At 37.1% G+C, this 15449-nt stretch overlaps 1 protein-coding gene and 1 long non-coding RNA gene across 2 annotated transcripts in view; one reads left to right on the forward strand and one right to left on the reverse strand.

The window, feature by feature from the left end:
* Nucleotides 1-4336: 4336 nt before the first annotated feature.
* Nucleotides 4337-15449, reverse strand: part of RET (ret proto-oncogene) — an 83290-nt gene continuing 72177 nt past the window's right edge. The window contains exons 16-20 of the mRNA XM_035329333.1: nt 15362-15432; nt 11098-11235; nt 8942-9041; nt 7746-7893; nt 4337-5847 (exon numbers count right to left, since the gene is read on the reverse strand). Of these exons, the coding sequence (XP_035185224.1) occupies nt 5690-5847; nt 7746-7893; nt 8942-9041; nt 11098-11235; nt 15362-15432 (615 nt within the window). The 3' untranslated portion in view covers nt 4337-5689. The remainder of the gene's footprint in view (nt 5848-7745; nt 7894-8941; nt 9042-11097; nt 11236-15361; nt 15433-15449) is intronic.
* On the forward strand, nt 8507-15279 carry LOC118168772. The gene is made up of 3 exons (XR_004751789.1): nt 8507-8516; nt 14218-14227; nt 15221-15279. It is a non-coding gene; the product is annotated as an uncharacterized LOC118168772 (long non-coding RNA).

Consider the following 15449-nt stretch of genomic DNA (forward strand, 5'->3'; position numbering starts at 1 on the left):
CACGGGTTAGCTGTGAGCACCCAGCATCAGGTGTGCCAAGGGCTTTTAGTAGATGTCAGCCACAACCCCCTAAAAGCCAGGATAATTGTCTGTTTTCATAACATCACAGCCCTGGATGTATACAATCACCAACCATACTATGCTAATTAGCTACTAACCCTATCTTAACATCAATGGGTACCTGTAAATTAACTTCTCAGCTCAGGTCGGGAGGATGTTTTTAACGTGAAGCTCCTTACAGTCTCTGGATACCACACTGCGGTTCCCTTCACGGAGCAGTCCACGGCAAGCTAGGTTGTCTGCTGGCCAAAACGTGAAGCGAAAACTAAGCAGTATTTACAACGCCTGAACAACTCATGCATTTTCACTCTGTAAGACTGCACTTCGTCTTATCTGAAGTAAAGCACACACTCAACTTCAGATTGCTTTTGTTGGAGTGTGTGCACGCTCTGCGGGTGTAGGGCTAGATGGAGACAGGGGACGTGTGGCTGGGCTGGTGACTTGCAGTAGCCTGGCCCTGCCATGCCTCTGCACCGGGCCAGGGGGACAGAGGGCTTGTGCCTCTTCTACTCCATCAGGATCTTCTCAGTTCACAAGCTTAGAAGGTGAGAAGGTCAGGGAACCCATCCTGCAGAACATGAGTGAAAGCAGGTGTCTCCGTCTCCTCACCAGCACAAATCCTTTTGTCCCTGCAGGCTGCAGCATATGGAAACCTCTCCCATGGGCAAACACATTTTCCTCCCCAGATCAGATCAAGTGGTAAGGGAATAGTGGGGTGAAAGCAGAGAAGAAAATGGAGAGACCACGTGTGCTCTTTGCACTTTTCTGTTGACCCCTTGTCCAGAAGACATAGTGCCAGCGTGGTATACGGTAATTCACACCTACTCTTAGAATCAGTCTTGTGAATGATTAAAATCATATGTCGCTACAGTGCTCAATAATAAACCATTTTGCAAATATAAATCTAAAACTAGGTCTTCTAGATGTGTTAGTTTACATTTTCTTCCATCCTCCACTTACAGATTACTAAACATGCCAAAGCCTTGTCCCACTACAACGGACATGTTTTCCAGCAGGGCAGCACTATTCCCCTTCTGAGAAATGCCAAGGCATTTCTGAAGATTCTGAAGATAAGAAATAATCATAAGGTCTGTTAATAACCATCTCTTGCAGAGAGTGGTAAGAAAATGACTTTTATTTTTTTTATTATTATTATTGCACAAGTCTCTAACGTTTTGCTCTGTTTGTATGGAGGAAATTCACACAAAATACTTGGCTGAAGTAACTTTATGTGGGGACTTGTGCGGATAGAGGGCTGATCAGAGCGGCCCTGTACTACAACATAGGTGGCAGCAGTGATTGTTGTTACCCAGTACACAGACATATTCAGTAATTCCAACCATGCCGCTGGCGGTTCTTCCCACTATATCAATATGATGATGAAATAAGCATCTTAGATTGATTAAATTGATATTTTGAGTCAAGATTAGTCCATTGGCAATACTTTCTCCATTAAAATAAGCAGAGGTTTATCGGGGACATAATTGGAGATGACTAAGATCAAAGCTGAGTGTTTTTTGAAAACACAATCTGCTTTTATTTTTAGGAGCAAACAAAACTAACAAACACCTACTGCAAAAATGACTATTTATTCAAAATATGCATACTGCTTGCTATCAGTGTATTCTTGACATGTCAAGTACAACTGCACTACTTGGAAATTCGTATCATTTTCAATTGGCTTGTAATGCAAATGAAACAGCTTCCAGATGAGGTGAAGTTGGGATATATAAAATGTACCTTGTTAGCACCTAAGTAAGGAACTAATTATTTCAGATGAGCTTAAGGGGATGTGTACTTGTCTGTAGTCAGCTGGGCAGAATGATTATACTTAATTTCAGAACATTATCAGTAAAATGAACTTTTATAGCAGCTCCAAAGAATGTTTTTAGTAAGAAATTAGTTGCATTAAGCTATCATACAACTCTTTATAAAACCAGGTGAAATCAAGAAACACACTGTGAAAAAGAACTATTAATCTTCTCAAAATGTATTAAGAATATATCTGTCTATCTTAACTGGAAGACACGGGTTGCTGTCCCACAGGATTAAAAACGAAAACAAATGCAAAACGCAGGTTGCATAAACAATTTGTCTTTCCTGAAAAATTTGATAAATACTGAAAAATATTTCATTCACTTTCACTTCTGGGTATACACAGAGTTGTGCTTACTTGCCTTCGGGTGTATAGTATAGTACCTACTTCTAAATACTGCTTCTAGACAGATGAGTGACTGTATTGTGCTAGGGATGGGTAAATCTGCGTTACTGCTTTGTTCATTTTATGATAATCCTTTCATATTTTTGCTAGCAACTACTGGGTTATTTGATTTTAGAATGGCAACTACTCATGAATAATTTATTCATGAACGATCCCACTAATTTCAGAGGGGTACTTATGAAGCTAGATGCAACAGACTTGAACAGCTGACCACTTAGGTTTTCTAATTAATATTTTAAATACTTTTATACCTCTTTAGAGAATGAGGGGTTTTTGTGTGTCTCCCTCCCCCTCCCCCCCCCCCAAAAAAAATAAAAAATAAAAGTTAAGCAGAAAAGGTCAAACCATTCATCTCATTATGGACAATCTGCACCTTTTTATAGGGATCACTGCCTAGTGCTACCTAGGATTTGGTGCTGCTAAAATTCATCGTATTTGTTTTACCATACAACTGTAGGTGTAGCTGCAGTGAGAGATAAAGGGCTTTTAGGTGGGCTTGAAACAGCATTTCACAATCATAAGTAATTTTGAATTTTCTAAAAAAAATCCATAGAAATACCCTTTTTGAAATATATTGTGAGGTTTGTATTATTCATATAAGACTATACATAAAATCAAGACATAGAAATTTGCTTTTGCTATGTATTTTTGAGAACTACTAAAAAAAGGGCCATTTTAGTGTACAATAGAGATTTATGCACATTTTTCATTAGAATTCGTAGATAAAACCAAATAATGGCAGTATTATGTAACTCAATTCATAGATTTTTAAAAATTTCTATTATATTAAACAGGCATATGTCTGCACGTTAAAATATGCAAGCTCCCAGTGGATTTTCTGAGAATCATACCTCTGGAAAAGTTTGTAGAATTAATATTAAAATAATCTCGTGCTGCTAAAATTTTTTTGTGCTGACTACAAGGGCACACGAGATTCAGCCTCTCCTCCACCTGTCACAACACAAAGCACAGGCCAGGTATATCACTTAAGTTCTGCTGGTATGTATGAAATTTCTGCTGGCAGAAATTTCCAGAAATATTCCCTCCAACCTGTACATTTAGATTAGTCACTTGTTCCCTTGGAGCTCACATTCCTCAGGGCAGCCAAGTGCCTAAGTATTTCTGGCACTGATGGAAATAATGGGCTGCATATCACTTTTTTCCCCATGTAGGAAGTATATTTACTCTCATGTAATTGGGAACCAAGACAAGATTGTCACCATTCTGACTAATAGAAACACAGAACAGGAAACACTTTAAGGGAAATTTTTACAAAACAATCATTCTGAACCATGTATTTATTTCATATGAAGAATCTGTCAAGTGACATAGCTGGCAGTAATTATTAGTGAACTCCTTCACGGGAATTAATGGTGAAACAACTGTGGCTTATGCTGGAAGTCTAAAGTAAAATATGCCATACGTTGTGCATTCACTGGTTATTTCAGTAGCTCTGTCTCACTCACCTACCGTAGAGCAATGGAGCTTCACATCTCCCAGTTGAATACTGTTGCTGGAAATAGCTGATAAAAAGAAACTTAATTTAAGGAAAAAAAATTAAAAAAAAAAAAAAATCTTAGTGCCTTGATTGCTTATGGCCAATAAAGAATTCCCATTTGCAGACATCAAACACAGGAAAAGAACCAGCCAAAAAAAAAGTTACCAGAAATGCCATTTTTTTCTCTTTTTTCCATAATCTTTCAAAAGAAAAAAAAAAAGAAAAAAAAAAAGCCCATATGATGGGCTTGTCAGTGCCATTTATTTTACAAGTATTCATTCTGACAGTGTTCTGAGTTGTGTCGTGCCACTGAAGACAACCATTACATCACAACTGAACCCCTTTTGTATATATAGCTCTGTTTGCTGTATGCAAGCATTACACAACACGGTAATTGTTGGTACAAAGAAAAACTCACTCTGCTTACTGCTTGTCTGAAGCAAGGACAGAACAGAAGATGACATCTAAAAGTGAAGTTGTCTAAATTCTAACACAGCACTTTATATCCCACTTTTTGTAACACGAACATCTGTGTTAGGATTTTGGCAGTCTGACTCTCTTGTTTCTGAAATCACAAACTTTAATGGAAACAAAGTTGGTACACAAAACATCTGAAAACAGCTAAATTGGATTGTAAGTGACAGGAGTAAGCTTTGGTAGGATTGGATTATTTAGAATAACCATCACAACGTTAACAATGAGTCACTCGGGATTTATATCCCAACATTTGTAGCAAACAAAAGTTATCTTTAACCATATTAGATTACAAATAAAGACAAAAGTAGTGCTGATCATTTACTCTTCCACATAGAACACAACCCATAGTCAGATCATTCTCCTAAATATCAAGTCAGTGTTGTAAGAACATTTTTATATTTCACCGTAACAAATTCAGATGACAATTCCTTCGTATGGGTTCATTAAGAGTATTGGACCACTTTTGCTGTGCAAGTGTTGCTTACTTGTAACTTTCAAGATAATAGCTTTATTTGGAACTATGTCATGGCAGTGTCCTGTGCATGGCAGTGTATCCAATTTTGAGCTGAGAGGAGGGCTCCAACCCACTGAACGTGACTGCAAACAAAATCTCTACTTCAATTCAATCTAAAAAATCCTGTACAGTCCAAATTGAACTCATAAACAATTATGATTGTACAAGACTGTACATTTTAGCATTAAGATGTGTATGATGGAAAGTAAACTGTCAGATGAACACTCTTGATTGCCATCAGTCTATACAGCATATCTCGTATCAAATTTATCTCCATTGTGCTAAAGGTAAGAGCAGTTAAGACTAATAAAACAAACTCTCTTCTCATTAAGACAAGACGATACATTTTACAAGACTTCAAATGTTGAATCTCAAGTCCTCTATTGAGTTACTAAATGTTTGCTTCCAAACCAAGTTACAGGCTTCATTAGTGCCAACATCATTGTAACACTTCTCATCTGATAGCAAGCTCAGTAGTTTGGGAGCGTTATTTCCCCCTCCCTTCCATGTATTTGTGCTTCCTGCTTAGATCAAGTGGTCGTACGCTAACAGCCACTATAAAAGTAGCAGTTCGAGTACATTTTCCCATCCAAGAAAGCTGTAGTACAGGACGGTTAATCTAAAAACAGTGAGAATTAAGTGCAGAGCCATTTGCAGTAACAAGTTGCCAAATGGAACCATATGCAAGTGGCAATCTAAAAAGAAGTACTGGAACTACAACTCTTATCCACCCTGATATGTTTTATGAAAGGGGAAATCACCAATTATAGCCTTCAGCATGAATAACACACTTCAGAAACTACCAATAAGAGTTTGCCAATCTAAAAGTTGTTGTTTGTACAAAGAACGAGCCAATGGACTTTCCATTCTTTGCATGTTTGTTCCCCTCATGAGTCCATTACCTTTCGCAAAGAAAATTTTAGCTATCAAACTTGTCCATAAATTTTGCCGCTGAGTGTGAAACCATCCAGTTAGCATATACACTATCATTTGCATATCTTGAAAACACAGAGTTAGTGCCATCGAATCTTGTGAGTGGAACGGGGCTCTCCTCAGGCCAGTTCGGGTATGACATGCCTAAAAATGAAAACAGATAATTTTTTCTGCACTGAAGAACCATAACTTCACGTGCAGACAGTAAGGCCCTTGGCAAAACTCCCTTCAATATTTCAAGCCAGTCCACTGGATTTTGTCCCAAATAATTAATATAAATGACGTTTCACAATCCCTGAAGCATAAATTCAGATGTAGGCAAAATTCTGAAAAAAATAAAGTGCTTTCTTGATAAAAAAAAAAAAAGTGCACACGCACACGTGCATAATAAAAGCTAATAATTTTTCTTCTGATAAGCCTCCAGCTTTCCATCATTTTATTTTTTAATGTTCTTATAGCAATGTATTGCTTTGCAAGAGGAAGTTCTTGCTGTACAGAAAGTGCTCCAAGAATTAATAAACCTATTTGGGACAGGATCCAAAGTCCATTTCACTCACTGAGAGTATTTCCACTTTCTTAAATAGGTGTATTTTTCCTTTGCCTTGAATGAGTTTGGGGGGACACTCTCATACCCTCACCAGGGATCCTCTGCTTAATTTTATAAAATGCAGGAGCACAACTGTGTTAAGTCCAACAAAGTCCTGAGCACTCTTGCATTGATTCAGCATTTAAGCGTGTATTTAAAGCATGTAATTATTTGCATCAAGTCCAGTGATGTTTCTCAGTTGAGGCACAGGGGATCACCAAATCGGACACAGAGTGCTTAGCACCATGCCAACCCAGCTGTGCAAGGAGTCAACTACACCGGCGTCAAGATTTTCAAAAACAGAAATATTTTGTTGCTTATTATGTATTCAGCATCTGCCATCAACCTCAGTGGCAGCTTTTCCTGCTACTGCATTCTTTTTACAATCTGGCCACTGAGCGCCCCAAAGTGAAAGTGAGTTGGGGGAACCTATTAAAATATATATATATAGCTAGGGTATAGGTAAAAATAGACCGAAAGCCAGGTATTAATGGCAACTTTTAAGCTACAAGACCCAACTTTTCAGAAGTCATACTGCTTGAAGAATGAAAAAAATATCTATAATGGTAATAAATGTCTAAAAACATGTAGAATATTTAATCAGGAGACAAAATGTAGGAGTTTTGGCAAGAACCGTTTTTACTGTCCATCTCACCATCACAATATGAAAGCATATGTTCTTTTTAAAAACACTTGCTACATCATTCAATCAGGATTTAGTACTGACATTTTTGTAATAAATCAAAGGACGTGAAAACAGCTGAATACTTTCAAAATGCCTGTTAAGTCACTTTCCAAAGGAGTTTTACATGTCGATTTAGTCTGTATATAATACTTATATACAGTATTTCTACCTTCTGTGTATGATAGTCTGATCTCATTCACATTATATAGACATCTCAGCTTACAGATCCAGAATGCATTAACAGCAGCTGAAATTTAGGAATCCATCTTGATAAAATAAAAATGTTGGGAATGAGTCCTATCATTTAGCTGTGGCAAAAAAAAAAATATTAAAAAAAGTCTATTGCTTAAATTAGAGGTGCAGATTCTAACATACTTTAAGTGTTCCTAGTCCCCCCCCAACAGGATAGTTGAATTAGATATTCATAAGCATTTCTTATTTCCCCTGAGAATACTTCCCTGATCTTTTTTAAAAATTTATTTTACTGTATGATAATCTAGACGTTGTACTTATTTTCACATCCTTTTGAAAGCGTTTATTTTAAACACAGCTGCAAAATGACTAAAGGATGTTCTTGATGCAAACTTTGACATTTACCAAAAGAAAAAACAAACAAACAAACGAAAAACCCAAAAGAAGCTTCCAAGCAAATTTTGATTGGCTTCATTCAGACAAGAAACACTGCAATGGGGTTACAGAGTCTGAGAACAGTGCAGAAGAAAAATCATTTTTTGTGTTGCTAGAATCTAGTAAATGCATGTGAAATTCTACCATAGAGTTTGTTTTCAATCCATGTGGAAGGGAGGGTTCGAGGGAGGGGAGCATTATTACAGTCCACGAGAGGTGTCTCCTCTTCTGAGAGCCCATCATCATAAAGTAAGGAATCAGAAGGGGTGGAAGCCGCAAGATCTAAGTAGTCCTAAGAAGTGAACACACAAAAAGCTGGGTTAAAGTACGTAGCAGTGTGGCTGGTTGGGTATTAAGGCTAAACATGCATCTGGTTTATTTGAATCAAGTAACTACAGACCTCACTGTATTTGTCTTTGGACCGTACTTTTAGCACCAGACTAAGCTCTCCCTTTCTGAAGCTCCTTTGGAAGTAACCGATTTGCCAGCACACTAGACATGCTATGTACATATTAATACTTCCTTTACTTAATTCTGCATATCAGTAAGACAACCAAGAAGTTGGTTGTGCCAGCTAAGTTGTTTGACCTTCTGTTTCTGTTATGCCTGAAATGTGTGTATGCCTCATACATATACGCTTGGAGAAGGTACTCGGATCTTCTCATCTTTGTACACCAGGTAAACACCATCAAGTTCCCAACTGTCCTAACAGTCGGTGCATTCACTCCGTTTCTCATTTAAATCTGTGGCCTACACTCCAAATCTATCACATAACTAGTAGATTTTTTAAAAAAAAGTGTGTATATGCAGGTAAGCGTGTATATATATATATATATATGTGCATCTTCTACACATATGCAACTTGGACTTATTTTCAGACCTCAACATCCATTTTTCCAATAAAGTCCCTACAGGGTTATAAAGGTTTTAAAGTAACTCCGAATGGTGGAATCATACAGCTTTCATCTATCTGTTGCTATCATCATATCAATAAATCAGATTCACAGAAATATGGAATTCTTTTAGTTCTAGGCTTTTTCCTCCAGGTTATTCATCCAGCTCTGCAATTTAGGTGTAATCTTTTACGGCAATTTGTTTATTCATTAAGGAAGCTAGAGAAACTAAGGATAAGTCATCTTCTACACAGGTTTGAAATCAAAGCCACTACATGAGGTAATACTGCTTTTTAAAATTGGGATGCATTTGGAAGAAACTGATTAAATGCTTTAAAATTTTTGAAGAGTGATGGTTTTTAAAGAAAAAAAGAATATCATAAATTCTGTATATTCAAACTCTCATGATCAGAAAAAAAACTCAGAGTTTTACTTGCTCACACTTACCCTACTCTTCACCATCATTTTCTCTAGTTCCTTGCTGATCTCAGTAAATGTTGGTCTTTTATCTGGTTCTTGCTTCCAACAGCGCAACATCAAGCTGTACCTGTGATTCCCACAAGTTGGAAGAAAAGTATTTGTAAGAAGTGGGTCAAGCTGCTGCTCAAATAATTTATAATACTCAAGTTCAACCACACCCTGAAGGCCACACACAATTTTTTTTTTTTGTCATGTTTTCTGTTAAACATTCCCCTGAATTAATGACTGACATTCACAAGAATGGGCTTTTATTTTCATGAGCCTTTATGAGTTCAAATGATGATGCCCTTGGCTGTCCTTGTAGGACTCAGTCTGAGGTTTCATTATTTCTCAAAGACCCACCTCATATGTAGGCAGCACACCGGATTTCTAAGTGATTTTTTTTATTATTATTTGCCAACAATTTTAAAGAATTTTGTGTATCATCACTGATGTGCATCTCACAACTTGGAAAACTGCTGTTATGTCAGAGTTGAACTTTGCTGCTTATGCACAGCTGTGGAGAGAAGATTAGCTTTGCTGTACACAAGAGACTGCAAATTATCCTTACTGTTCTTGCAGAAACATCCCCCTCAAATGTTTACCATCTTCATTTATTTAAATACTGAAAAGTTTCTGTCAACTTTGCTTTGAAGTGAAGTCTTGAGGAGACAACTTGTACAAACTGATGTTCTTTGATTGCTTTTTTAAAAATTATTATTATTATGCCTTTATTTCCACACCAAACTCTATAGAAGGCAAGTTAAAAGGGAACACAATTAGTTTTACAGTCAACTAACTATTGGACAGATGCTAAGTTCTGGACGCGTACCTCTCCAACCCAGTGTGCCATTCTTGTTATTTTTCTAGCTCAAGTATTTTCAAGACTAACAGATCTACATCATCACAAAACTGCTCTAACCAAGGAAACAGTTGACTGCAAGAGCTACAGAAAGGTCTTGAAGAACACCATTTTCTGCCTCATCCATGATTTCTTTTTTACTTGACTGTATGAGGTAGAGAATACAATTGAAGAAAATGGTCCCCAAAGTGGGCTCACAAAGACTGTCAGTAAAATATTCTAAGGAAACAAACAAACAAAAAAATCTAAACTAGTCAGAAAACCATGATATGGCTTGAATAGAAACTTAGACATGGTCAAGCTCGCCTAACATAAGGAGCATCAACAGTAACATACGTTGGAGGCATAACGTCTTATTCCCTTCTGAGATGGAACAAACAAAAAAATTAGATTATTTCCTGGAGGATATTTACCAGTGAAATTTGTAAACTTCTACTCTGTTCTAGGTTGAGAAGTTCTTAATGTTTTTCTCCATATGCAGTATTAAAAAAAGATAGTTATATTATTTTTATTGTATTTTCTTCTTCACGTGGCCAAAACATCCTTCATATTAAAAATCAGTCAAGGTAGACACCATAATGATTATAGGCTGGTAACTTTCTTAAAACAAACAAAAAAAAAACAAATAAACAAAAAAACAGACCATGACCAGATTTGCAGGCTGAACATAAAATCATGTCTCATCTCCAAGTGCTACGTGAAGAACCAGCAAGAGGAGGTATATTACACAGAGAATTTTAATAAACCAACCAATAAAATGTGAATTATCTCCAAACAATATTGTAATGGGCTTATCAAGTCACAGAAAAATTATGTAAAGACTTCCAGGTCAGGATACCTTTTCTCCCACGTAATGCCAGGACATTCAGACAATTAATACCAGAACTGTGGATGGAATGTTTTTGTTATTTGCTGAGAAGTACTCAAATGTTTTCCCGAATATTTTAGCTAGCACTGATTTATGAAAATCTCCTCCTTACCTCAATATTCAATATTCAAAAGTTTTGAATATTGAAACTGATTTCATTGATTGGCAAGTGTTACTCAATAGGCCACAGATATTTGGGATGTAGCTGCAAACATTGAGTTGGTAATTCCTTTCATGTGTTTTACTGTTCATTAATTTCATTATATTCTTTTGAGTACTCCATATTTTGATTATACTTCAAAGATATACAGAAGAATATTTGTGGTATTTATTCAAACCTTTATATATATATATATATATATATTTAAATTTAAGAGATTTTTAATCAATCTAATCAAATCAAGAGGTACTTACATTTCTTCACTGCAGTTTTCTGGTCTCTCCATTCGATAGCCTGTTTTTAGGAGGTTAAAGAGTCTTTCAGGAGCAATACCTGGGTAAGGATTGCCTCCCAAAGTTACAATCTCCCACAGCAGAACTCCAAATGACCACCTGAAAAAGAGACAATGAGCTTTTATACACAGCAGTAGGTTTGGTGTAGCTTTCACCCAACAGATCTCTTTCTGGTGTTTTAAGAAACCAACCAAATTCAAGATGTTGCTGAGCCAGAAGGGCCACATAGGGCCATTGTTGTTCTCCAATACCATTCATTACAAAGATTAGGAACCAAGAAAGTAGAAATAAGGGTTGCCCCTCTTTTATCCATTGACAAAAGCTGTGTCCTGGGAAGTCCCATCTTCAGCAGAAAGTCCTCCCTCCACATGGTGTCCCAGCTCAAAGGCTGGTTCTTGTTCTGTGTAGTGCTCCTGGAGATGCTTTTTCCATTGGCTATCCCCTAATTAGCACTTACGGTCCTAATCAGACATTATTGTCTAAATTTACAGAAGCTGGCTTAACCACTTACCAAACTGAAGACAGTATGCTGTCTTCACTGTGAGATTTTTTTATTTTTATTTTTTATACATGTAATGAGTTTATTTCAGTCACAACAAGCAACACCTTTGATGTCAGCTGCTATGTTTGGCCCATTCACTTATTCAGGACTTAATTTACTACTTGGAGATAATGAAAGAAGAGGAAATAATCTATTGTGGAAATAACAAATGACTAAAACGTAGTTTAACATAGAACAGAAAAACAGAAGCTGTTTTCCAAAATGAACAGAAAAAAGAATGACTTTTTGAACTAATTTTATTGATGAACTCACTGAAATTTTCAGTGGGTTGGAAATACTTAGATTAAGTTAGTCCATCTTGGAGGGCAAACTATGAGAAAAGGGGCAAAAGTATTTTTTCTTCCCTTAGTGGAAGCCTTATTCTAGACACAAAGAAGCTTCAAATTACTGGAAATCTGCTCGACTGGGAGAACTTGCCAAAATTTAGATGTTCAAAATGAAGGAAGCCAGCCAACACTGTTTCACTCAAAGGGGATACTCTGGAAGCAAAATTAGATACAATTTATGACAACCGTTACCTTTTGTACTCTCATTGGGTAGTTTCTCTGAAAATTGCACTTTCAAAAAAATTTGGGGAAAGGTTACACATTTAATGGAAAAACAAGGGAAACATCTAATTCCCTTTGAAAATTCCATCTCAAAATTTTAGGAGCAGAACTCACCTCTTTGTGAGAGGACTACCGTCCAACTGTACTGCTCACATTTTGAAGAAAAATGGCAACCCAAAATGTACAGCAAAAACAGGCAGAGAATTCGAACTACTAGTTTCGCACAATCCTAAATAGTTATGCAGCAGCTATTCTCCTTGATGCCATTCATTGAATTAATTTTTAATCACTCTGCACATTCTTGAAAGCTAATGAATATTTATAACATTTTAATATACTTTATTAATATACCACTTCATACCCTTTTTCAAGTCAATTATGCTCTAGCATCAGGTTGTAATACTGTCCATGATTAATTCAAATAAACTCTGTAGCATGGCAGGTTTTATTTTTAAAATCTATCTCTTCTACTTAAGAGGAATTTTTCAGAATGTGGAAGGAGGGATCACACAAGTAATTTCTTAATTAGCTCATGTTGTTTTTTGTAAATGGGCACACTAGAACAGAATGCTGTAGAATGCTGCAGTGTTTTTAAATTGTTATACAAATTGAGCGGTATGGGAGGAGAAATGTGATATGAAAATTTTCCCGCTGCGCTGTGTGTCAATGAATAAAAATGTGATCAGAAAAAGAAAAAAATAATAATAATAATGTGAACAGGAAGACAGTAAGCTAGCTTTCCGCTGATGTCACCAACCTCTGAATCAATAAGGGATTTTGTGAATGCTGGCAAGTGGTACTGCTATTAAGCACTGCTAACCACTAACTACATAGAAAGACTTTAAAAGGAAAAAGCTGGAAAACAAATACAGAGTATGAGAAAAAATAGCTTACTGGAATTGCTGTTGAATTTATTAACATATGTTCACTTCAAATATTATTGCTTCACCACTAAGAATAAAGAATATTATAAAATAATCGTTGCATTGAGTGTGATTATCTACAACTAAAACCAGTGCTGCAAAGAAGTAATTCATTTATCAGTTTGCTATGCTGTTGGAACGGCAGTCATGGAACCTTGTACTGGAGATGATTTTCTTTGCAGTTCTGTGTCTTTCACAGTAGGGGATTTGCTAATTTAGGTGCTACTATAAAATAGTTTTAGATTACTGACATGAATAATGAAGGTGACCTCACCAGTGAGTCAAGGCTGTGCGTAAGTACGGTGGCTATGCAGACCTTTGGTGCGGTTGTACTGAAGAGGAATTACAAAGCACAATGCACGCTCTGTTAAGAATACTCAGCACATCTCCAAGAAAGCAGCTAAATCTGCATAGCAGTGCACAGAGGTAATATCTGGGAAGATCTGGGAAGTTGTCCAGTTACGCAGCATCACTAGGCTACCCTGGGCTCTGAGCTAGCCTGTTTGAGACCAGGTGGGCATCATCTGCAGAACTGTTGTGTCACGTGCATGAGAGAGGTGCTCCTGAGCTTAATCACAGCCCATCAGGAAAACAAACAGGGAGGTTTGGGTGGTGAGGCACTGGAACAGGCTGCCCAGAGAAGCTGTGGATGTCCCATCCCCAGAAGTGTTCAAGGCCAGGTTTGATGGGGCTTTGAATAACCTGGTCTGGTGGGAGGTGTCCCTGCCCATGGCAGGGGGGTAGGAACTGGACAAACTTTAAGGTCTGTTCCAACCCAAACAATTCTGTGATTCTATGAATCTATCAATGGCAGTGGATCCAGGAGATCAGTCAACAGTCCACAAAGAGGCAGTTACATGGCAACAGAATCTCTTTCTGGCCCTAAACCACAATGCAAATTGCAGAAAAAGGAAAAAATAAATTAATGTATGCTTGGAATTTTTCAAAAGATTTTTTTAATTGTCTGGGAAAGGTCACTGTAAAGAAGCAGGTCAGCACAATTGATACTCTGAGGAGGAAAAAAAGAAATCCAGAAAGACCTGTATAGACAGGTCTTCGTAAAATTGATGTTCTCCTGAGAATTGCACCTACTTTTTTCTTACTCCCAATGAAACAAAAAAATGAAAGTATTTTGCTAATTCATTTTATAGGCCATTTCAAATTCAAGCAAAATAATTCATTTCACTAACACTGTTCTGACCTGCAGAGAGAAGAGTAAAAACAGAATAAAATTATTTTTAAAAGTAAATATCGAAACGTCCTGAAGTGAAATGCCCTTGAGATCAGTATGTTTTACGCCATTTGAGTTTAATGAAAATATTGCTTTAGTCAGATTCTCTTTTAAGGGGTGTTTGGAAGGTATCCAAAATGCCACCTGGCAGAAGATCAGGCATAAGTACTGCTCCTTTTGCAACCCCTTAGAGGTGTTTGGCTTAAATAAATAATACTTGGCTTTACAGTGTCTGCCTGGCGACTAGTCACAACCACTATTCATCCCAGAGAGAAAGGAATGTGAAAGTATGTGTTCCTGAGTTAACTGTACAGAAACACTCTTCTGCTGGGCTTCTTCCTTGTCAGGCAGTGAAAAACAGCTCTGCTGTGGTAGTTTTGCAACCTACTAATCACAGGTGAGGTAGAAGAACATATTCAGAAACTTGGTTTCCCTATTGCTGCAGACAAGCTTGCATCTTGGCACTGGAACCAGACTGTTCCCCTAAGGTGTGAGCTGGCTGTCATTAAAATTAATTGGAATTATGTCATTGATTGCAATAGGAGTGAAGTCAGACATAACATCACTCCTGTCTTCCCACTTCATCCTGTATGTGCTGGCAGGTGTTATGGACAAGTGATGAACGAGAACCGGGCACTTTGGGTACAATCATTATCATTAGCAAAGGTTAATGATTTTTGTCTAGATCTTCAAAGGCAATCATCTCACATTTACAGATCCAACCCTTGTTGATTTCAACAGGAATTATGTACCTAAATACCTCTCAAAATTTTTCCCTCAGATTTAATTCAATAGCAAAAAACTCAGATTTTACTGCCAGCAAATTGTGCCATCCAGGTTTTGTTCTTTACATTTCTGTCTAAGCGTAACAGCTTTGACTACTATGTAGACTATTTTATTTTCTCCCCTATCACCTTGAACAAATGCATAAAGTGTAAAGAAAGACAGAATTTAAACTTACACATCACTTTGTGTTGTATAGATATGATCAAATAGGGATTCTATGGCCATCCATTTGACAGGTATCCGACCCTAGGAGGGAAAAAAAA

The sequence above is a fragment of the Oxyura jamaicensis genome, chromosome 6 (assembly GCF_011077185.1).
Source record: "Oxyura jamaicensis isolate SHBP4307 breed ruddy duck chromosome 6, BPBGC_Ojam_1.0, whole genome shotgun sequence".
NCBI lineage: Eukaryota > Metazoa > Chordata > Aves > Anseriformes > Anatidae > Oxyura > Oxyura jamaicensis.